Here is a 23,920-nt window from a genome sequence, read left to right as displayed (position 1 = left end):
GTTCTTTGAGTAGTTACTTTAATACCCCCCCCATTATAAGGTCACAGTTGCAGATGAACATCTAAGCAGATATTTGAAGAAAAGTTACACTTGCATGGAAAAGACTGTGACTTGAAAAATATGTGGGGTACCTCCAAAATTGAAGGAAAAATAAGCAGGAAATTAGGAGACCTGGGTTCTTGTCCTTGATCTGCTACTAATTAGCAGTGTGGTCTTAGTTTATTCATTTTAACCTCTTTGAACCCCAGACTTTTTTTTTTTAAAGGTCAGAGCAGTTACCTCTCTAAGTTTTCCCTGGCTCTAAAATTCCTTGACTGTACAAGGAGTACTCTATAAAATGTCCTGTGTAATCTCAGGTGGCTGTGTGTTGGGTTTGCAGTTAGAATTATGAGTTAGGACTAGGTAGTATGTATTTTTGCTTTTCTTAGTTCTGAGTGTACAAGTTTAGTGTTTTTTCTTTTGGGGTATTTTTGAAGTTCTTAGAATGCCATTTTGAATTTCATATTCACCTTTAATATTTTAGGAATATTTTAGTTTTGTTTTTGTGTCCATGGTAATATAATCACAAGTATGCAGTTTACAAAATAAAATATCCCAAGGATCATAAAGACTTAAGGATAGATAAATAGTTTTGAAAGCTTGTAGGTCCAGGTTCTCAGCTATATTTCAGTTTTTTCCTGAAAATGGTTCTATAGTGATTCTCTTTCATGCCTTTTTCTATCTGGTCACAATTATATTTTTAAGAGACTTCTAAATAAGCATTTATTGGTAACTTAGGGAAAAGGCAAGTGAAAGAACTTAGACTTTGTCCCTGTTTCCAGAGAAATTTATGATTATGTTGACATTCTCTGAGCCAGTTATAAAGGTTACTCTGTTTCAAAGCAACAGGCCTAAAATAATATTAAAAATTCTGCCACTTCTTTTTCTTGTCTTGTTTTTGGTAGGGATTAATATTTGGAGAGGAGAATGATGTGTACAGTGACCTCCAGATGATTTGTACTCTTGAGCAATGATGTGAGAAGTAGTAAAAAGGTAAACTGGACTAGAAACGAGAGGATAGGATTTATACATTAGTTGAATCAGTAGGCAGGCATTGTAGTACATTGGAAAAAACATGGGACTAACAGAAGACTTGAGTTTGAATTTGGGCTCAATTCACTGTGTGACCTTAGATAAGTCACTTCACTTCTGATTCTCATTCCTCATATGTGGTAACAATTACTCAGAGTTGTGAAGAAAAGGAAATAATTTTTTGAAAGTGCTTTATCAGCTAGTATCACAATTGGGGGCCAATGCATATACTTTGGATAGAAAAAATTAAATTCTGAAAGTGGAATTTTGGTTAATATCCTCCACCTATTTACAGGCATACCTTATTTTAAGCAAACAGTATGTATGAAGGACCTATCTTTAAGTGCCTTTTAATCATTTAACAGATATTTGAGTTAAAAGTAATCTTATTTTATTTTATTTTTTTGAGACAGTCTTGCTCTGTTGCCTGGGCTAGAGTGCCGTGGCATCAGCCTAGCTCACAGCACCCTCAAACTCCTGGACTCAGGCGATCCTCCTGCCTCAGCCTCCCACGTAGCTGGGACTACAGGCATGTGCCACCATGCCTGGCTAATTTCATATATATACTTTTAGTTGTCCAGCTAATTTCTATTTTTTTAGTAGAAACTGGGTCTCACTCTTGGTCACGCTGGTTTTGAACTCCTGAGCTCATACTATCCTCCCGCCTCTGCCTCCCAGAGTGCTAGGATTACAGGCGTGAACCTCCACGCCTGGCAAAAGTAATCTTATTAGCACAGAAACTTTGATTTCAGTTTTGAAAAAAAAAAAAAAAAGACAAACTTTTCCATCTCTGATTTTTTAAAAACTCTTGCTATGTGGGTACCCCTTTATCCTGTTCTTCATAGATGGTAATAATTTAGAATTGTTGACATTTCACATGGCTTTGGGCTTATAAAGAATGTCTTTTTGACTTCAGACATTGTAGTAACTATGCTGTCAACCTCCAGTTCATTTTACTTATGCTTTTCTCCCCCAGGTTTTTCGTTGGAAGATACGTTGCACATTTATGGCGATTCTGAGCGTGAGGGCAGACTTCTGCCAGGCTCAGCACAGCGTTTTCGCTGACAAGTGAGCTTGGAGGTTCTATGTGCCATAATTAACATTGCCTTGAAGACTCTGGACACCGAGACTGGCCTCAGAAATAGTTGGCTTTTTTTTTAATTGCAAGCATATTTCTTTTAATGACTCCAGTAAAATTAAGCATCAAGTAAACAAAAGTGGAAAGCGACCTACACTTTTAACTTGTCTCACTAGTGCCTAAATGTAGTAAAGGCTGCTTAAGTTTTGTATGTAGTTGGATTTTTTGGAGTCCGAAGGTAACCATCTGCAGATATTAAGGCCCAAGTTGAATTTGGATTGGAGTGGATTCTGAATACTTCTGCTTATCTTGAAGAGAGAAGCTTCGTAAGGAATAAACAAGTTGAATAGAGAAAACACTGATCGATATTAGGCATTTTAGTGGTCTTTTTAATGTTTTCTGCTGTGAAACATTTCAAAATTTATTGATTTTTTTTCCTTCATTTTCCCCATCACACTCACACACGCACGCTCACACTTTTTATTTGTCATAATGAACCGTCCAGCCCCTGTGGAGATCTCCTATGAAAACATGCGTTTTCTGATAACTCACAACCCTACCAATGCTACTCTCAACAAGTTCACAGAGGTAAGATTGTAGCATGGTCTACTTTTGTAGCATGGTCTACTTTTTGGATTGATTTATAGTTAAAATTCCTTTAGAATTAGCACCATTAAAAAAATCTCTTATCACAAAGCATTTATTTCTACAGTTGGGATATGAATGGTCATCCTACCAATCCTGGTTTGAATTCTGTTGAATTAGTTACAACAGATTTTTTTTTTGAGACAGAGTCTCACTTTGTTGCCCAGGCTAGAGTGAGTGCCATAGCGTCAGCCTAGCTCACAGCAACCTCAAACTCCTGGGCTCAAGCAATCCTACTGCCTCAGCCTCCCGAGTAGCTGGGACTACAGGCATGTGCCACCATGCCTGGCTAATTTTTTCTATATATGTTAGTTGGCCAATTAATTTCTCTCTATTTATAGTAGAGACAGGGTCTTGTTCTTGCTCAGGCTGGTTTTGAACTCCTGACCTTGAGCAATCTGCCCGCCTCGGCCTCCCAGAGTGCTAGGATTACAGTCGTGACCACCGGGCCTGGCCAGTTACAACAGATTTTTTTATTTTTTATTTTTTTGAGACAGTGTCTCGCTTTGTTGCCCATGCTAGAGTGAGTGCCGTGGAGTCAGTCAGCCTAGCTCACAGCAACCTCATACTCCTGGGCTCAAGCAATCCTGCTGCCTCAGCCTCCCGAGTAGCTGGGACTACAGGCATGCGCCACCATCTACAACAGATTTTTTAAAGAACATTTATGGAATTTGGGGAAGCTGTAGAGATTATCTAGTACTATGTTTTTTTTCTTGTGTCATTTCTACATTTGTTAACAGTTCTTTTGTCATAATTTCAATAATAAAAATAATTGACATTTTTTAAACACAGTATGTACCTACCATTATAATCAGCATATAATACATGTCTATTATGCAGTAAGCAATGTTGTTTGTGCTTAAGGTCACAAATATAAAAACCCTATGAAGTATACATAATGTTATTATTTGCCTCTTACAGATGAGGAAACAGGTTCAGAACCATTTAGTAATTTACCTAATGGCACATATGTATGTGGTACAACTGCTAAACTTACTTAGGTCTCTGACGCTAAAACCCATGTTGTACTTCAGATGTTCCAACCACCTTTGATGAGAAGCCACCCCAAAACTTGTTAATAGTAATCATCGTAAACAAGGGTCCAGAAACTTGGAAGGAAAGGTGGTGAGGGAGTCTTTTTAAATTTGTGTGAGTGTATATATATTTCTGATAGAGGGTCTCACTCTGTCACTCAGGCTAGAGTGTAGTGGCGCCATCATACCTCATTGCAACCTCAAACCTCAATCCTCCTGCCTCAGCTTCCCAAGAAGCTGGGACTACAGGTGCACACCACCACACCCAGCTAATTTTTCTATTTTTTGTAGAGATGAGGGGTCTCACTATGTTGCTGAGGCTGGTCTTGAACTCTTGGCCTCAAGCAGTTCTCCCACCTCAGTCTCCCAAAGTGCTAGGATTACCAACATGAGCCACTATGCCTGGCCTATATTTTTTTAATATTTATAGTTTGTACTTTTTTTTTTTGAGACAGAGTCTCGCTTTGTTGCCCAGGCTAGAGTGAGTGCCGTGGCATCAGCCTAGCTCACAGCAACCTCAAACTCCTGGTCTCAAGCAATCCTGCTGCCTCAGCCTCCCAAGTAGCTGGGACTACAGGCACGTGCCACCATGCCCGGCTAATTTTTTCTATATATATATTAGTTGGCCAATTAGTTTCTTTCTATTTATAGTAGAGACGGGGTCTCACTCTTGCTCAGGCTGGTTTTGAACTCCTGACCTCGAGCTATCCACCCGCCTCGGCCTCCCAGAGTGCTAGGATTATAGGCGTGAGCCAGTTTGTACTTTATTGAGCAAACATTTGAATGGAAGCTTTTTAATCATTCCCAGGTTGTTCAGTTTAAATGTGATTTCTCGGCTGGGTGCGGTGGCTCATGCCTGTATCCTAGTACTCTGGGAGGCCGAGGCGGGAGGATTGCTTGAGCTCGAGAGTTTGAGACCAGCCTGAGCAAAAGCGAGACCCCATCTCTACTATAAATAGAAAGAAATTAGCCAAACAACTAAAAATAGGAAAAATTAGCCGGGCACAGTGGCGCGTTGCCTGTAGTCCCAGCTACCTGGGAGGCGGAGGCAGGAGGATCGCTTGAGCCCAGGAGTTTGAGGTTGCTGTGAGCTAGGCTTACACCATGGCACTCTAGCCCAGGCAACAGAGTGAGACTCTGTCTCAAAAATAAATAAATAAATAAATAAATGTGATATCTGTTGATGTATTTATAGAGTAAACTTAGCCAGATAAACTCCTAGGATTCACATTTTACACATGGCAAAGCTAAAGCCAAAAGACTTGCTTAGAGTCACAAATATCTACCATAAAAGATTTTTTTGCCTTTTAATGAATGACTACTGCAGAGTTTTAAATGGGATTTTATTTGTATTTTGAAACTTCCCAACTTAATATAATACTTCCAACTTTCCTGAGTCTATATTATAAGGCATTTCTGTGAAAAATAAAGTCCTTTAGCAATTCAGATAACTTTATGCTTTAGATAACCAAACGATGGGTACCCATTTAGAAGATATCACTGTTCCTATTTATTTCATACTTATAATTTCACGAGCTTCTTAACTTTGTGTACACAAGTGTTCAAGTTGATTCTAGGACTGTATGCCCTTAGGTTGTTCAGTCACCTTTAAGCCTGGCTGAATTACGTGATACTATCTTAAGCTTGTGGATTCCTTGGCTATAGACTCCAACGGTGGCAAAGGCCACTGTCCTTTTGCAGCTATAAAAAGGTACTGGCCCCTTGAAGATAGGCAGTTACTGTAGGAGGGGTTTTAATTTTTTTTTTTTTTTAATATATAGAGTCTCGCTTTGTCACCCAGGCTAGAGTGCTAAAGTGCAGTGGCGCAGTTATAGCTCACTGCATCCTCAACCTCCTGGGTTCAAGTGATCCCCCCACCTCAGCCTCCCAAGTAGCTAGGACTACAGACATATGCCATAACACTTAGCTAATTTTTTTATATTTTGTAGAGGTGGGATTTTGCTATGTTGCCAGGCTGGTCTTGATCTCCTGGCCTCAAGTGATCTTCCCACCTTGGCCTCCCAAAGTGCTGGGACTGTAGGTGTGAGTCACCACACCCAGGCTGGCTTTTTAATATACTACCTTTTCTCTTAATTTCAAAATTACTTTTATTTCTTTCTTTAAATTAAAAAATAAGTGATTACATAAAAATCAGAAGATACAAATAAGCAAAAAGACAATTTAGAAACATTTAATTGTTGACACCTGGCTTCCATGTGTTTTTCTCTGCATATACGTGTGTACTTGTAAATATGCATATATTAATAGATAGGATCACACTTTATATTTTTGTTTGTTTGTTTGTTTTTTCTTTGAGACCGAGTCACACTTTGTTGCCCAGGCTAGAGTGAGTGCCTTGGCATCAGCCTAGCTCACAGCAACCTCAAACTCCTGGGCTCAAGCGATCCTACTGCCTCAGCCTCCCGAGTAGCTGGGACTCCAGGCACGTGCCACCATGCCCGGCTAATTTTTTCTATATATTTTTAGTTGGCCAATTAATTTCTTTCTATTTATAGTAGAGACAGGATCTCGCTCTTGCTCAGGCTGGGTTCAAACTCCTGACATTGAGCAATCCGCCCGTCTAGGCCTCCCAGAGTGTTAGGATTACAGGCGTGAGCCACTGCAGCTGGCCCAATTAATTTCTTTCTATTTTTTAGTAGAGACGGGGTCTTGCTCTTGCTCAGACTGGTTTTGAACTGCTGACCTTGAGCCATCCGCTCGCCTCAGCCTCCCAGAGTGCTAGGATTATAGGTGTGAGCCACCATGCTCGGCCAACACACTTTATATTTTTAAAAATCTTCCCCTATCCTCCTCAGTATTGTTTTCGTAGCTGTCATAGTAATCACTGTATGGGTGTACCATACGTCCTTTAACTGTTCCCTTGTTTTTGGACTGTTAATATGGTTTCTATTTTTTTACCATTCAAACAGTTTGTGGTGAACATGCTGCTACCTAAATTTTTGTGTATATCTTTAATTATTTCCTGTTTATAAATTTTCAGAATAGAATTTCTAGGTCAAAGTGTATGTGAACTTTTTTTTTTTTTTAATTAAGAGACAGGGTCTTCCTCTGTTACCCAGGCTGGAGTGCAGTGACTTGATTATATCTCACTACAGCCTAGAACTCTGGCTCAAACGATCATCCTGCCTCAGCCTCCTAAGTAGCTAGGACTATAGGCATGTGCCACCATGGCTGGCTAGTTTTGTTTTTTTTTTTAATGGGATGGAGTCTTGAACTTCTGACCTTAAGCAATCCTCCCACCTCAGCCTCCCAAAGTGCTGGGATTACAGACATGAGCCAGGCCTATGTGAACTTTTGAAGTTTTTGTGTTATGCTACCAAATTGCCCTATAGAAAGATGAGTTATATGCTCCCACTGAAAGTACATGAGTGTCCATTATACACATTACCACAATAAGAATGATTTTGATCTTTGTGTACAGATGATATCTCATTGTTTCTATTTGTAATATATCACGGTTCTAAAAGCTCTGGTTGGAGATTTCAAAAGCAAGTTCCCTTATAATTGTTTTTCTTTAAAGGAACTTAAGAAGTATGGAGTGACAACTTTGGTTCGAGTTTGTGATGCTACATATGATAAAGCTCCAGTTGAAAAGGAAGGAATCCACGTTCTAGTGAGTGTGTAGTGTTTTAATTTTTTTTTACTACAAACAAGTTGTACCTTTCGAACAGATATTTATAAAACTTGGCACTAGTGGTTTTGCTTTTTAAACTTGTAATAGAAAACGCATTATTGATAGTAAGTAATCTTTTAAAATTCTTTTAGATTAATCCATGGGCAGTTTTATTCATTTGTGCCCTTAAAGCCTACAAATACAGAGTATTTTCAACTAATAAAAAGCAAAGTTTAATGCACACTTATTTTAAGAAAATGGAAATTTACATTTTTATTCTTTAAGAATTAATGCAACATGAAGCTTTTGTTTCTAGACTACTAGTTTGAATATAACTGAAAGTAATTTCCATCACATAGTCTTAAGTCCATATGAAAATATTTTCTGCTGCTTTGCAAGTGCAAGATGGGTGACTTAATATTTTGTGTTTAACTTATAGGAGGTAAAAATGTAGGAGAAGAGGATAAAGGGGAGAGGGAGAAGACATTTTGCTCCAAGAGTAATCAGCATAGTTTCTGACATTTACTGTTGGATTTCTGAGGAGCTTTTGTGTGATTAGATTTCTTTCATAGTTCACTTTCAACATAAAAGTGATTGAAATTATTAAATTACTCCTTAGTTAAATTCTTCCTTAGTATCAAAATATGCTGTTTCCTTATAGGAAAGAAGGGAAGGCAATATAGTAGGAAGAGAACTGGAGATTTTAAGTGGGTAGGAAAAAGGTAATGAGGATGATATTGGTTCACGGTTATGTGCCTACTTCTTACTGAGTGGTAATTTTGTAGTCTTTATTACAGTGGTCAATGGTTGAGAAGGCAGTTTATGCAAAAAGAATAAATGTCCTTTTGGTAAGGCAGTCATCTCATACCTGATCCATAAAGTTTCTTCACCTCCATTTTAGTGAGCACACAAAAACTGAATAGCCAAAAAGTGTTTTCAAAAATATATTTTAATATGGCATGGTAATAATTTGCTTGCATTCCCATTTCTAAATGACTTTATGGTCCACTGGCTGGAAATCACTGGGGATAAGTGTAAACATGTGTAAAATGCAGCCCTGTGTTTAAAAAAATAAATAAAAACAAAATTTAAGCTTCTGAAATTAAACTTGAATACAAGTTCGTTTTCCTATACTCTGTGTTCTCCAGTGGCTAAATGAGAAATCAACTTGTTTTGACAGATGGCAGGGTGAGAAAATGACTTGGATTGACCAGTCTGTTTGAATCAGTAATGTTGGTAAACACCTTTGTGAAATGGGAATATATTAAAGAACTTGAACTAGTTTGTAGAAGATAATGGTAGGTCTGGGATTTATTGTAGGCCTTAAATTTAGATTTTTGTTTTGTTTTAAATAGCTGTGATCAGATCAAATTAAAGGTCTTAAGTTAAGCTTGAAAAAACAAGGGCATTTAGCATTAAGCTTGGAATCTCTCTCCTTTTCCCAGACAGATTTTAAGATGGAGTTATTTACTTTTGCTAGGTGAAGAGGGTTTGAAATATTTCACTGTAAGAGGATATCCCTCAAATAAGACCTTTCTTTTTTTTTTTTTGAGTCAGAGTCTCACTTTGTTACCCAGGCTAGAGTGAGTGCTGTGGCGTTAACCTAGCTCATAGCAACCTCAAACTCCTGGGCTCCAGCGATCCTTCTGCCTCAGCCTCCCAAGTAGCTGGGACTACAGGCATGTGCCACCATGCCCAGCTAATTTTTTCTATATATATTGGTTGGCCAATTAATTTCTTTCTATTTATAGTAGAGACGGGGTCTCACTCTTGCTCAGGCTGGTTTCCAACTCCTGACCTTGAGCAATCCGCCCACCTCGGCCTCCCAGAGTGCTAGGATTATAGGCATGAGCCACTGCGCTGGCCAAGACCTTTCAATTCTTTGAATGTTCTTGCAAATCAGAGACACGTTAGAATAAACTAATGTTGGTTTTAGCTGTGTCAGTTTGAGATTCAGATGTTTCTAAATAATTTTTTTTTGTAGAAACTACTTATATGAGTAAGTGAAGCATATTTTATATTGTTTCTTAAATAGGTGAATTTTAGGGAGCATTAGAGGAAGTAAGTTCTTGACTATGGCACAGGTTTTACTGCTGTTTATAGTTAAACTCTGTAGTGACATTTACAATAACACTGACAGCCCGTTAATTATGGGGCGTAGTTGACAACTGAAAACATAATGTGCTGTTGTGGCTAATGGGCTACATGAAGTGTTTTAGTGGTGCCAATAAGCACAGAATCAATTTAGTGCTCTGTCACTTTTTCATTTTCTAGTATCTTAAAGGGTCCCTATTCAGTCTCATTAGTAGAATAGCCTTGTGTTTTTAAAAAATTCCCAATAGTGTTTTTGCATTTCTGTCTTTGAAGCTTAGATGGGAGGAGAGAGAGGGCATGTAAAATGTGAATACTGGTTTCCTAGGACTTCTTGCTAGGTATATGTAGCAATGCAGTTAAACCTCTACCTGTACTGTGAGTGCATGTGGAATTAGTCTTAATTGAAAGACAACCCAAATCTATGAATACAAAAAGAGAAAGGGATACATGACAAAGTGGGCTTTTGCTCAGGACCCTGTCAGGTAACACTGTCGTCGTTAAATGGGATATGTATAATTTAGGCAGAGTTTTAAAAAAAAGTTACTGAGTACAAGACAAAGATGGTAGTATGTTTCTATCATGATTTACTAACAATTGGAGATTTCTTACCAGAGAGTCTTTCTCTAAAGAAAAGATGTCATAATTTAGAGTCATCTGAGGGATAATCCCTAAAAATACTTATAGAGACCAACGAGACAACATTTACAACACTTTGCCAGAGTGGACTTTTAAATCATGTCAACATGTGTTGTGTCCTCTCTACTTTGTCTTGGCTTTAATTACAGTTTTCTCTATTATGTCTAATTACTACTCTATTCAGATACCATATTTGGGAGAACAGTAGCTCTTTCGACTCAGATAAAGAGATTTCTATAAGATAAATCTAGATGTGTACAACACTGACTGCACTTCACTGAGAAGGCTAATTTATTTGGCAAACTTTAAAAACCCTAGATAATTTTTCAGCAGTGATCAGAATTGTGTCAAGAATAGGTATATATAGTACAGTTGGTTCAGTTAGGCTTGCCCTGTGTATTATGTGTAGCTACTCTATATTAGGGTGTTAATCTTGGAGAAAATTTCAATTTAATGTAAAAAGGTCATTTCTTTCCAGGATTGGCCATTTGATGATGGAGCTCCACCCCCTAATCAGATAGTAGATGATTGGCTAAATCTGTTAAAAACCAAATTTCGTGAAGAGCCAGGTTGCTGTGTTGCAGTGCATTGTGTTGCAGGATTGGGAAGGTAAGCTCTTTTGTCTGTGAATTTGTTATCACAATGATAATTTCACTTTGGTAGAAATTTGCCTTATATCATACTAAAGAACATTAAATTACCTGAAAGGAAAGGAAATGAGATATAAAAGCTAGTGTAATGATTTCTCACAACCTTTTGTGTTTCATCTGGTTGTCCAATTCTAATGCAAAACTGGATTTAGTGGGTGTTTTATTTTTTTCCCTATTTCAGGTAATCAAAGGTTAAGGTCATTGAAATAGGCAACAAAATTAAAATCATTTTAGAGTTTGAAGAATCCAAACATGGTTCATTTGGGATTGAGATGAATGGGAAGTTATAGGTAGAAAGCAGATGGCTAAACTTTAGACTCTTGAAAGGAGATGTATGGATGAGAATTGACCCTGATCTTAAAACCTTTTTCTCTGAACATTGCTTGGGATAGTGTTGCAACACTCTCATCAGCAACAGATTAAATGCCAATTTAGGATATGTACTTTGACTCAAAACTTTAGCGTATGCTGTGGTTGCCTCAGGGTAGTGGTGACTCAGGGTGTTAGCTCTGCCTTGTCCTTTTGTTTACTATTTTCCTTTTTTGCAGTTTAGTATAGTATAGTTTCTTCATAAGGGCAAAAGTTTCAGTCCTTATCCTGAAGGCTGAAGATAATATTGTAACTTGACTTGGGCAATTTTATAACTAGTAGTTATGTTAGGTAGTCCAAAGTTGGTGCCCTATAATGGGCTTTTTAAACCATGATTTCCTTTGTTATATTTTTTTAAAATAGAGAACTGTTCCTAATTGTCAGTTATTTGGCATTCTCCTAGTCATCAAAAGGATTTTGTTTAAATAGTCTAGCACCTTTTTAGTGTTTAATAAAGGGGAATATTAAAAGAAAGTTATAATGAAAATTCTGACATACTTGAAGTACATGATATGTTTGGCCATTTATTTTACTGTGATAATGACTAAAGACCAGTAAAGAACTTTTGATAATATATAATGATGAGAAAATTTGCGATGTGATATGTTAAAGAATAAAAATCTCTTAATGTAAGTTAGAATTCAGTGCTTTACTAAAAATAGATATTACAGAAGCTATAATGATGGAGATAATTTTACTGTGTAGGAAAATATCAGACATTTTAGTATACAGGAAAAAGGAAAATGCAGGCATTGCCTTATTACTTTGGTAATATATGTAATCCTGGGTTTTAAAAAATCCTTTAAAGGCCAGGCACGGTGGTTCACACCTGTAATCCTAGCACTCTGGGAAGCTAAGGTGGGACGATCCCTCAAGGTCAGGAGTTTGAAACCAGCCTAAGCAAGAGCGAGACCCTGTCTCTACTAAAAATAGAAAGAAATTAATTGACCAACTAAAAATATATATACAAAATATTAGCCAGGCAGGGTGGGGTGCATGCCTGTAGTCCCAGCTACTTGGGAGATTGAGGCAGGAGGATTGCTTGAGCCCAGGAGTTTGAGGTTGCTGTGAGCTAGGTTGACGCCACAGCATTCTAGTCCAGGCAACAGAGTGAGACTCCGACTAACAAAAAAAAAAATTCTTTAATTTCAAAGACTTGTGGATATTTACATATGTTTTTCTCTCTGCAGGGCACCTGTGCTGGTTGCACTTGCTTTGATTGAATGTGGAATGAAGTACGAAGATGCAGTTCAGTTTATAAGACAGTGAGTAGGAAGTTTTGTGTTCAGAAACACATAAAGCAAGATTATGTATGAGGAAGGAATTATGGAAGGCATCCATTTATAGTGTGGGATAATTTGCTGTCTTTGGCTTAAATTATTAAGATGTAAAAATTTAGAGCAAGTGGTAAAGAGATTCAATACTGCTGGCTCCCAGAGTTAAAGATTTTCTCATTTGGGTGGCACATTTGGTCCAGTATATGATTTGAATATCTAGGAATCTTGGAAATAGGTAGGTAGAGTCTCATTGACTTAGTACTCCTTTTAATAGATTCCATACAATTTCCAAACAAGTCTCTATGACAAAGAAGCAAGAAGAATGCATAAAGGAGCAGTTAATCACCTGGGACTCTTACATGACCTATTCAGACAAAAATTCAGGATGGTGGTGCTCAGACAGAATCTTGGCATCGGTCTGGAATAATAGGCCATGCTATTTTGTCCAGAATTCTTTGGCAATTATTGTCTCACCCTTTCCCTTTCAACCCTTTCTTTACAAAAAGAAAAGGAAAGAAAAAAGAAAAGACAATTTGTGACAGAGGGCATGAAATATATGGCAGCAGCTCTTGTCAAGTGAAATATTTCAAGAGATGCCATCTGTTTATATCTTGAACCTGCTCCTTCATCTTAATTTTTTTTTTTTGTTAGCATCCTAAATACTTACTATCATTCTAACCTGAAGAATATATTTATTTAATTGGGAAGAGTATAGTCAGATGTCTCTGGATATACCATTCTGATCTTTATTAAATGATTAATAGACTATAATGGCAGTCAACAAAGAAAATTTGTTCCTCCTAGGAATGTTCAGAAAGGTCATGTTGGAACTTAGCTCTTTAAGAAGTGATGTGATATGGGAAATATGCTGGTTTTCAGCTGTGTGGAGTTAGTTAGAAAGACCTTAGGCCGTAAATAATGCATTGCAGTGAATCAGCTCTTTTTTTTTCTTTTAACATAATAAAGTTTGCCATTCTTATACTTTCAGAAAAAGAAGGGGAGCATTCAATTCCAAACAGCTGCTTTACTTGGAGAAATACCGACCTAAGATGCGATTACGCTTCAGAGATACCAATGGGCATTGCTGTGTTCAGTAGAAAGAAATGTAACGAAGGCTGACTTGCTTGTGGCATTTAGAGGGAACTCTTGGTACCTGGAAATGTGAATCTGGAATCTTACCTGTGTCATCAAAGTAGTGATGGATTCAGTACTCCTCAACCACTCTCCTAATGATTGGAAAAAAAGCAAACAAGAAATCCCTCTATAACATGAATAAAATGTTTAAGAAAAGAAAAAGAGAAAGAAAAAAGGGATTAATTCAGTGAAGGATGATTTTGCTCCTAGTTTTGGAGTTTGAATTTCTGCCAGGATTGAATTATTTCAAAATTTCCTGTCTTTTTAAACTTTTTCAAAATAAGTCTCTAAGGAAAACCAGCAGAACATTAGCCTGTGCAGAACCATCTTGTTTGGGGAGCACACTCTTCCATTATGCTTGGCACATAGATCTCCCTGTGGTGGGATTTTTTTTTTCCTTTTTTTTTTTTTTTTGAGAGGGGGTATATTTTTCCCCTCTTCTCTCTTTTCTCTCCTACCACCTCTTTTTCCCTGATACAAGTTGTAGATGGAATAGGAGAAGCCCTTGTTGCTGTAGATGTGTGTGCAGTCTGGCAGCCTTAAGCCCGCCTGGGCACTTTTAGAAAAAAACACCAAAAAAAAAAAAAAAAAAAAAAGCAGTGGCATATATACATTATATGATCCAGATGGTTTTTAGTCTTTACTGAAAACGGGGTGTTCATGTTAGTTTCTTTTCCTCAAAACTGTATCTAACATTAGATGAAGTAGCCAAGAGCATTTTGTTTTGATAAATTAATGGGGAAAATGGCATTTTAAGAGGAGTCTTCTCGAAGAACTTAGCTGAGAGTCAAATTCTTGTCTTTCCCAACCAATGAAGCTAAGTGGGTATCCCAGAAACTTGTCTTCTGAAAGGGAGGGCTCCAGGCCATCACTAAAGATGTGTCCAGGCAAAGAGCACACTTTCTACACCCTGTAGAGTTGTGGGCTATAGCATTACTCTGATTTTCTGTCTAATGATGTCAGAGAATGCTGGTAGTTTAAAATTTTTTATTTTAGGACTTGTACTTTGAACTTTCAGGAACAGTCAAAGGAGTAGCAAATTCACAATATTTTGGACTTGAGAAATGCTTGTGGTGGGTATTTTCCAAACTCTGCCCCATATATGTACAGTTCAGTTTAACCACTGATTGCCTTGTTATTTTCTTACTAGGTTATTTTTGAGATTAAAAAAAAAAATCGCTGGTTTAAAACCAACAATGCCTAGTGAGTGAGTATGTGTCCACAGGCCATAACAGGGTAGAAGAGAGACATCGAACAACCCGATGAATAGTGAAGGGACTGTGTCGCTTGTGAAGTGGTGTAGTAGCATTTTTGTAGATTCTTTGCTGGATTTTATGAGTTGATCTAGAACAGCTGTTTTCTGCTCTTTTGCAGAAGGCATTTATGACCAGGCTACATTAACAAGCAGGTAGAGGCACACCATCAGGGGCTCTTGTACTGTTTGCACCTAAACATTGCATACTTTATAGTGCCCTGCTTCTGAGGCTCTGAATACAGGCTTAGAGTCATTGTGTCCTGCTGGAATTTGCTGTGCAGAGCCATAAGCTTCCTGTTTTGTTAGCATCAGCTAGGCTAGTAGGAATGGACTGGGACCTTGTCTCACACTGATGATACCTCAGATGTTGGCCAGCTACATGAACTGCCTATTTTCCTATTGCTGGAGCTTTGATTTTTAACTAAATGAAAATCTGTAGATTCTCTCCTCCCCCACCCCACAAAACAAAGCAAAATAGAATAATGCTTTTGAAAATTGTCTCTAGAATTTTAAAGTAAAAAAATGATGGTACTATCCAAAATTATTTCAGAACATGACAATAGTTTCCTTTAACATAGACCCAAGATCAAAACAGCATTACCCGTTAAGCTAAGGTAGACTGTTGACTCCAAGGGTTTTGATCAATATCATAACAAATCTTTTCCCTTTGACATGCTCTGAATTTCATTGTTTGCCGGGAGGGTGTGTGTGTGTTTGTGTGTGTGCGCGCACACCTGTGCAGTGTCCATCAGTATCGGTGCCTGCCTAAGTTAGGAAAATTTCATTCCTGGTTCTGTATTGAGGAGAAGGATGTAAAAAGCAACATGAAACATTAGCCCTCGTTTTGTTTTAAATTAGACTAATGTTAATTGTTCTCAGAACTGGATTTTTTTCCCCTCAAAATTAAAACAATTTTTTTCTTTTGGATTTAATGAAGTATTGCTAGCTGAAGCCAGTTTGACATGGTGAGAGAGATGTCAGACTGATGAAAGGTGTGCAGCCTGATTTAAAACCAAACCCTGAACCCTTTTAAAGAACAATAAACCATATTTTACACGCTCTTTGTGCATTTTTTTCCTGTATCCCCATCCCCTGGTTAAAAAGTAAAGTTTCATTTATGTCTGCTCCCCTTTCTCTACTTGCTATTCTTAAGGCCTGTTTGGGGTCCTGAGGCTGGGAATTTCAGAGATGTCATGCCACCCAGGTATTCAGTAAGGGAAAACTTAGTTGGGATACATCTGGTAAATTTCTGGTTCAGTTCTTAGATACAACACTGTTGTAATTCAGGATCTTGTCTCATGCCAAAGAATTTGTTTATACCATAGATTTTTTTTTTTAAGGGGGGTGTGTGGGGAGGTTTCACTATGTTGCCCAGGCTAGATTGCAGTGGCTATGCACAGGCACGATCATAGTTGCAGCCTGGAACTCCTGGCCTCAAGCAATCCTCCTGCCTCAGCCTCCTGAGTAGCTGTGGCACTGCAGCTACATGCAGGCACAGGTCACTGTGCCTAGCTTGTTTATACCATGTATTTTGATAAAGCATTGCAACTTTTTACTTGAACTCTTACTAAAGAGCAGAGAAACAGCAGCAACTTTATGTAGCATAGGATTTGGGGGTGAGGAATTTCCTTTTAACCATAGGTAAGCATCCATCCACCCAGATAACAAACTTAGGTGCTAAGGTACTAAGGAGAGGTAAGATAGTGATTCCACTTGGGAGGACCTCAGTCTGGGGGGGGGGGGAGTTAAATGTGTAGACAAACAGTTACAGTGAGTGGGTATAATAACTTAAAATTCATTGATCCTCTCACCTGTCTAATTTTCACTTCATGTCCTTCCATTACCCAGCTTAGATTCTATGGCCATTGTGACAGTCACTCTTGGCTAAAATACAGTAAATTGCCTTGCCCCATCTCTTGCTTCATGATACTTACCTGGTTAAACTCCCATTTTTGTTAAGTTCTGTACTCTACATTTCTGCACTTAGCACTTGTGCAACTGAACATGCTGATTCAGTCTCTTGTGTTTAAAGTTATGACCTTTAGTATCATCTCACTATCTCAATACATTTTTCTATCCCATTTACTCTTTTTAATTTTTTTTTTTTTTGAGACAGTATCTCGCTGTCACCCCAGCTAGAGTGCAGTGGTGTCATGATAGCCCACTACAACCTCAAATGCCTGGGCTTAAGCAATCCTCCTGCCTCAGTCTCCTGAGTAGCTGACACTGTGGGCACACATCACCACACCTGGCTAATTTTTCTGTTTTTGATAGAGAAGTGGTCTTACTGTTCAGGCTAGTCTCAAACTTCTCTCATGCTATCCTCATGCCTCAGTCTCCCAAAATGGTGTGACTACAGGCATGAATCACCATGCCCAGCCAGAAGACTTATCCTCACCTTCAGCTTATGGCATTTTTAAACTTAGAAATAAAATTTCCAGGCTGAGCGAAGTGGCTCACGCCTGTAATCCCAGCACTCTGGGAGGCCAAGGCAGGAGGATTGCTTGAGGGCAGAAGTTCAAGACCAGCCTTAGCAAGAGTGAGGCACCGTCTCTACAAATAACTTTTTTGATATGTCAATGTATAATACAATTAATCATTCTTCTTTGAAATGCTTTGTTCATTTGCGTGTAGGCAGAATGATGTGACCCTCCTTCCCCCAAGATGTCCACATTCTAAATCCCTGGAACCTGTGAATGTTACTTTACCTAGTGAAAGGGATTTATTTTGTGGATATGATGATGTTCAGGATCTTGAGATGGGAAGAATATCCTGGATTATCTGGGTGGGCTTGATCTAATAGCATGGGTCCTTAAAAGCAGACGGCTTTTCCTGGCGGAGGTCAGAGGGAAATGTGACCTAGGGAAGTTGGGTCAGAGTAATTAATGCTTTGAGGACAGAGGAGGGGGCCAGGAGACAAGGAATGAGGGCAGCCTGAACCCGGGAGAAGGCAAGGAAACATTCTAACCTAGAGCCTCTAAGAAGGAACTTGGCCTGCCAACAACTTGATTTTAGTCCCTTGCGGGACTTCTGCAGAACTGTAAGATAAATTTGTGTTGTTTTAAGTCACTAAGTTTGATAATTTTTTATAGCAGCATTAAAAGACTAATAATAGGTTTTGCCTTCTAGAACACCACACTCGTGAGTTTTCCCTTAGTTTAGTGGCCACACTTCAGTCTGAGTTTCAGGTTCTTCATTAGCTCCTCCACGTCTGCTATATCTGCCTGGACTCTGTTCTCTGGACTCCAGACCCATATCTAATGCCTCCTTGCCATCTGTTACAGATACGTCATGTCTCAGCTGCAACGCACCATTTAATATTGCAACCACCACACCACTGGCGTGCTGTATTGCCGTGCTATGCTTTTAGTGTTTTCTATAACACCACCATCTCACAACTTTTTATTATTTGTCTCCCTGGCCAGAATATAAGTTCCACAAAGGCATAGATTTTATTTTTTCTGTTTTATTCACCATATCTTTTTTTTTTTTTTTTTTTTGAGATAGAATCTCACTGTGTTGCCTAGGCTAGAGTGCCATGGTGTCAGCCTAGCTCACAGCAACCTCAAACTCCTGGGCTCAAGCAATCCTTCTGCCTCTGCCTCCCGAGTAGCTGGGACTACAGGCATGTGCCACCATGCCCGGCTAAGTTTTTCTATGTATTTTTAGTGGGCCAATTAATTTCTTTCTATTTTTAGTAGAGATGGAGTCTCGCTCTTGCTCAGGCAGATTTCAAACTCCTGACCTTGAGTGATCCACCTGTCTCGGCCTCCCAGAGTGCTAGGATTACAGGCGTGAGCCACCGCGCCCGGCCTATTCACCATATCTTAAAGCACCTAGATGGGGCTTTTGGCACGTAGCAGGTGCTTAGTAGATGTAAAATGGATGGGCACTAATAGAAATATGATGTAGTACTGTGGTATTATGGAGTAACTAAAGCTGCCCTGGAGCACGTTAGGAAATTACACAGTGGTTGTAATTGAGGGTGGGGTTGAAAAAGCTTGATGCATAATGGGATAGCACTTGACGTCTACTAGAATGGCTATAATCAAAAAGAGGGACAATAACAAGTCTTGGTATGGAGAAATTGGAACCTTCATACGTTTTTGATAGCTAAGTGAAGCAGTGGTGTAGTAGCTTTTGAAAACAGTTCAGCAGTTGCCCAAAAAGTTGCTATATGATTCAGCAATTTCAATATACCCAATATCCAATTTTAGATATATACCAGAGAAAATTGAAAACATTAGTGGTTGGCTGGGCTGGGGTGGAGATTAGTGGAGAGTGACTGCTAATGGGTGTGGAGTTTCCTTCATTATTATTATCATTGTTATTATTTTTTTAGAGATAGAGTCTTGCTCTATTGCTCAGGCTGAAGTGCAGTGGTGCAATCATAACTCACTGTAGCTTCAAACTCCTGGCCTTCAACAAGCCATCCTCCTATCTCAGCCTCCTACAGGTGTGTGCCACCACACCTGGCTAATTTTGTTTTTTTTAAACATATTTGTAGAGATGTGGTTTCACTATGTTGCCAGGCTCGTCTCAAATTCCTGACCTCGAGTGATCCTCTGGCCTCAACCTCCCAAAGTGCTGGGATTATAGGTATGAGGCACCAGGTCTGGCCTGGGTATGGGTTTCTTTTGGGGGCAATAAAAGTTTTCTGGAATTAGTGGTGATGGTTACACAAAAGTGTGAATGTACTAAATGCTGCCAAATTGTACACTCACAAAAAGAAAGTTGATGTGGGGAAAGTACATTTCAGGCAGAGGAAATAATACAAGGGAGTTGGAAGTATCAAAGAGCAAAGTTATGTTTGGGAGAAGTGGCATGACGTGGTCTCTCCAGAGAATATGAATTTGTGGCAGGCAGGTTTGGTTGTCATCAGACTGTAGCCCCTTCCCCTTGCCTCCTCCTCCACCCCAAAGCCCTAACTGATTGGATCATAGGTAGTTGGCCCAAAGCTAACTATTGGCCAGCAGCTTCTCAATTCTAACTGAGGGAGACTCTTGGATGTGAGGGACCAGTAGGGCCATGCATATATTGGGTCATATGTGAGATGAGTAGACAAAGGACAGAGGGAGGAGGATGGAGTAGCAGCCCAGGGGAGCAGAGAAGAGAGACCGGTCTGGGAGCAGGGGGGAAATGCCTGAGTGTAGAATTTCACTTTCCCATGAGGTCCTGCTGCATATTTTTCCCTGAAGTCCTGCCAGTGGTTTCTGCCCCTTCCGTCACCCTTTGTTTGAAGTAGCTTGAGTCAGTTTCTTAACCAAGAGAGCCTTGACTTGAAGGGATTGTACAAATAGCATGTTAAATGCTGTGACTGAAGCTCCTATAGACAGAGTGATGATTTGTTTGGTATTTGAACACCTGCTACATACTACACACTATTCTAGGTCTTGAGGATAGAGTGGGAAACCAGCCAGCCACTGTCCTGATAGGGCTTCAATTCTGCTGGAGAAGACAGAATACGCAGAAACACCAAGAAGTAATCCATTTTCAGAGAGTGATCGTGCTACAAAGATAGGAAGAACATAAGCAGGTAAGGGGTAGTCACTGGGGTTATATATGGAGTAAGATGAGGTGGTCAGGGAAGGTCTCTGGGCAAGATGAAGGCGCCTGCTGTGTGCAAATGCTATGTCAAGATGTTGGAAGCACTTTCCAAGCAGTATGTGTAACACTGTGTGTAAACTTGAAAGGATAAGCTTACCATGTTCAGGGAACATCAGTGTGCATAGTATGGTTGGAATGTAGTTAGGAGTGAAGAAGAAACTTAGGCAGAGGCGAAATTGTTTTGATTTGATGATGCTGGGTAGGTGGTTGGGGTTATATTGCAGAGACTTATGTATCCTAGTAAGAAAGTTGAAAATTTATCTACTACTTCTCAGTCTGGAGGAGACATAAGACTCAACTATTTGGTTTATTAAAAATGTCCGTGTCCGGCCGGGCGTGGTGGTTCTCACCTGTAATCCTAGCAGTCTGGGATGCTGAGGTGGGTGGATTGCTCAAGGTCAGGAGTTCGAAACCAGCCAGAGCAAGAGCGAGACCCCGTCTCTACTATAAATAGAGAGAAATTAATTGGCCACCTAATATATATAGAAAAAATTAGCATGGTGGCACATGCCTGTAGTCCCAGCTACTCGGGAGGCTGAGGCAGCAGGATTGCTTGGGCCCAGGAGTTTGAGGTTGCTGTGAGCTAGGCTGATGCCATGGCACTCACTTTAGCCTGGGCAACAAAGTGAGACTCTTTCTCAAAAAAAAATAAAAAATAAAAATGTCCATGTCCAGGTAGCGCCCAGGTTATTCTGAATCAGCTTCTGATTGTGCATCTTCTTTGAGCAATGGGGAGCCACTGAAGGTTGGTCAGCACAGCAGTTACATGGTCAGATCTATGCTCAAAAAGGTTATTCAAGAAGCTCCTTATATTAGAGACCATACCTGTTACATAAACTCAGTACCTGATTCATACTGTGCTGCAATAAATACCAGCTGAATGAACGAGAATGAATTGGAGAGAGTAGAAGCTGAGAGACCATTTATGGATGGTGGGTTGGTGACAGTTTCAGCAGTCCAGGACAGAGATGTTGGGGCCTCCACCAAGGGAGCAGCAGAGGAATGGGATAGAAGACATTTTCTTTCCTCTACCAGAGAGCCCAGATCTACGTGAAAAGACCCCTATATCTACATTCACATTTCAAGGGATTAACTTACGTCAACTGGAATTTCTGGACATGGGAAAGGTTTGTAAAACCACCTCTACCTCTGATTTTCTCCACGGACCACACAGGCAAATGAAAGCAATTAGAATACTTCACCACTTGCCACTTTGCCAGCCACCCTCGAAGAGTTCACTGGCAAGTGTGGTATTTGCCGTGTCACTTCTGTCTCCTTTGCCGTTGTGGGGTCGGGCAGTCAGGAAGGTAGAGAAACAAGGGGATGGTACTGGCCAACGTCCGCTGAGTACTACGGTGCTCAGAATTTCACGTGCATCATCTCATTTGAGCTACCACATCGGTCTGCTTGCTAATTCCATTTTATAAATGAGGAAACTGAGAAGTGAAGTAATAGCGAGCAGGTGGCAGGGCCAGTATTCGAATCTGAGCCTGTCTGATTCTAAAATCAATACCAGCTCGGCTGTGATCCTGTATCAGAATGGGAAGACGTTCATTGTGCATCTCTTATAGTCAGGCTGTTGCTGTGGGTTTTTGCACTCAATAAGAGCCCTGTTAATTGAGCTGCATCTTTATGTTAAGTGTAGTGAGGGGCACGCATGTGTGCCTGCGTATAGCAGTTCTGTCTCATCAGTGAATTTAACTTGTGCAAACTGTGTGTAATGGGCCCTGCCAGTAACAAACCAGGACATTTTAGCAGAGTAGGTTATAGTTTATAATTGGCTTCCTATTACTGTTGGCTGGTTCTCCTACACATAGAGTATTACGCCAGGATTGGTATTTGATTTAAGAAATTTTCAAATTGATTTTATCTTTGGTGCATTAATGCGTGGCCTAAATTCCTGCAGAGGCATTAGATAACCAGCCTGGACATGCTTTAGCGATTATAACTGGATCTGAGCTGCCAGTGCCAGTTTTTATTCAGCATCAGTAAATCACCTTTTTGAAAACACTTTTCTACCGAGGTCTTGTGACTGATTTTTTGGGGCACCTCAAGTTTGGGCCCCTTCAAATTAGAACATACATATTCCCCAAATCATGCCACAAACACACACATGGAAATTTGTTAACACAAGTAGATTTAATAACTATCTTTCTTTTGGAACTGAACACATAAATATTCAAGGAATGGTGTGGAAATCAGCCTAATTTTCAACGGTGCACAATTGTGATGCCTTTTAAACTCAGGAAGTATGAAATATGACCATGGTAATGAAAATGCTATAAATGTGGCTGAGTACATGGAAAACTAGAGAGTGTTCTGCAATTTCATGAGGATTAGCATTGGTAAATGTTTTTAGTTAAATTTTTTTCAGCTCTAGAAGCACAGAATAGATCACAGCTGTATGAAAATACCAATTAATCATCTTCTAATGCTTTTACGCAAATGATTATATTTGACTTTCATTTGGAGTTGCCATTAACACCTGGAACCCTAAGACTGAAAACAGGTTAAATTTTAATGAACACATAAATTAAAGATTTGAATCACGTTAAGATTAATTTATGGCACCGATGTTCATTACTATAAGTCTTCTTGAAATCTAAAAATCATGGGATGAGACAGAAAATAGAGAAGACAGCCTTTGAATTTACCAACTTTTTATTGGGAATAAAGGATGACTTGGAAGAGCTAAACTCTTCGAGTATTTTTTCTACCCTTTTCAATAATTTGCCTCAATGCTAGGTGTGTATATACTACAGAAGACTTTTTGGTTGTTTCATGTCCTGAGACAGCACCGGCTTGTTTTCTTTTAACAAAGATTTCCTTTCCTATATACTCTCTTTGCTTTAAGGACTTTTTGTCCAGAATGAAAATTAAAATAAATTTATTATAGAAGTTTTGGAAAATACAGAGGAAAGGAAGGGAAGAAAAACCTCACTGTCCTGCCATCCAGAGACAACTGTTACTAACATTATGATGTGTTCCTTTCACATCCTCCATGTATAATTGTAATTATATAATTATGTATCTCATTTTTTCACTTACATAGTCACGATAGTGTTTACAATTATATTAAAAGTTTACCATGTGCTAAGCACTGTTTTTAGTGTTTAAAGTGAATTGTCTTTTGAATGATAGGTGATATTTTCTCCATTTTACACGTTAGGACATGAAAGCTCCAAGAGAGTAAGTAGCTTGGCCAGAGTCACACGTCTAGTAAGTGGTAGAACCCCAATTCTAACCTGAAAGGTCTAACTCAGAAACCCTGATCATGCCACTGCACTACACTCCCCTTGCATTCAATAAATGGAAGCTATTATTATTAACTGAAACCACATTGTCCCTTGAGGACATTTCTTTCTCTGTGACCTCAAAAATGGGGGCTACTCATTCTCCCATGACCCCCATACCACAGGCCAGAGGGAACCGAGAA

At 39.2% G+C, this 23,920-nt stretch overlaps 2 protein-coding genes across 2 annotated transcripts; both read left to right on the top strand.

The window, feature by feature from the left end:
* Positions 1-2,077: 2,077 nt before the first annotated feature.
* On the top strand, positions 2,078-2,505 carry LOC142863059 (uncharacterized). Its single transcript, XM_075996002.1, has one exon. The coding sequence runs from the start codon at positions 2,078-2,080 to the stop codon at positions 2,141-2,143; it is 66 nt and encodes a 21-aa protein (XP_075852117.1). The 3' UTR covers positions 2,144-2,505.
* Positions 2,506-2,605: 100 nt separating this feature from the next.
* On the top strand, positions 2,606-15,938 carry PTP4A2 (protein tyrosine phosphatase 4A2). The gene is made up of 5 exons (XM_012765437.2): positions 2,606-2,737; positions 7,370-7,462; positions 10,671-10,801; positions 12,402-12,476; positions 13,477-15,938. Exons 1-5 carry the CDS (start codon positions 2,642-2,644, stop codon positions 13,583-13,585), a joined length of 504 nt encoding a protein of 167 aa, XP_012620891.1. The 5' UTR covers positions 2,606-2,641; the 3' UTR covers positions 13,586-15,938.
* Positions 15,939-23,920: the final 7,982 nt, after the last annotated feature.

Source organism: Microcebus murinus, chromosome 2 (assembly GCF_040939455.1).
Source record: "Microcebus murinus isolate Inina chromosome 2, M.murinus_Inina_mat1.0, whole genome shotgun sequence".
NCBI lineage: Eukaryota > Metazoa > Chordata > Mammalia > Primates > Cheirogaleidae > Microcebus > Microcebus murinus.
This window is presented reverse-complemented; position numbering and strand designations above follow the sequence as displayed.

Excerpts from the sequence above, each read along its gene's own strand:
- PTP4A2 (XM_012765437.2), top strand. The coding sequence starts at position 2,642 with ATGAACCGTCCAGCCCCTGTGGAGATCTCCTATGAAAACATGCGTTTT. Across the intron at positions 2,738-7,369 it reads CTCTCAACAAGTTCACAGAG|GAACTTAAGAAGTATGGAGT; the intron begins GTAAGATTGTAG and ends TTTTCTTTAAAG. Across the intron at positions 12,477-13,476 it reads GCAGTTCAGTTTATAAGACA|AAAAAGAAGGGGAGCATTCA; the intron begins GTGAGTAGGAAG and ends TTATACTTTCAG.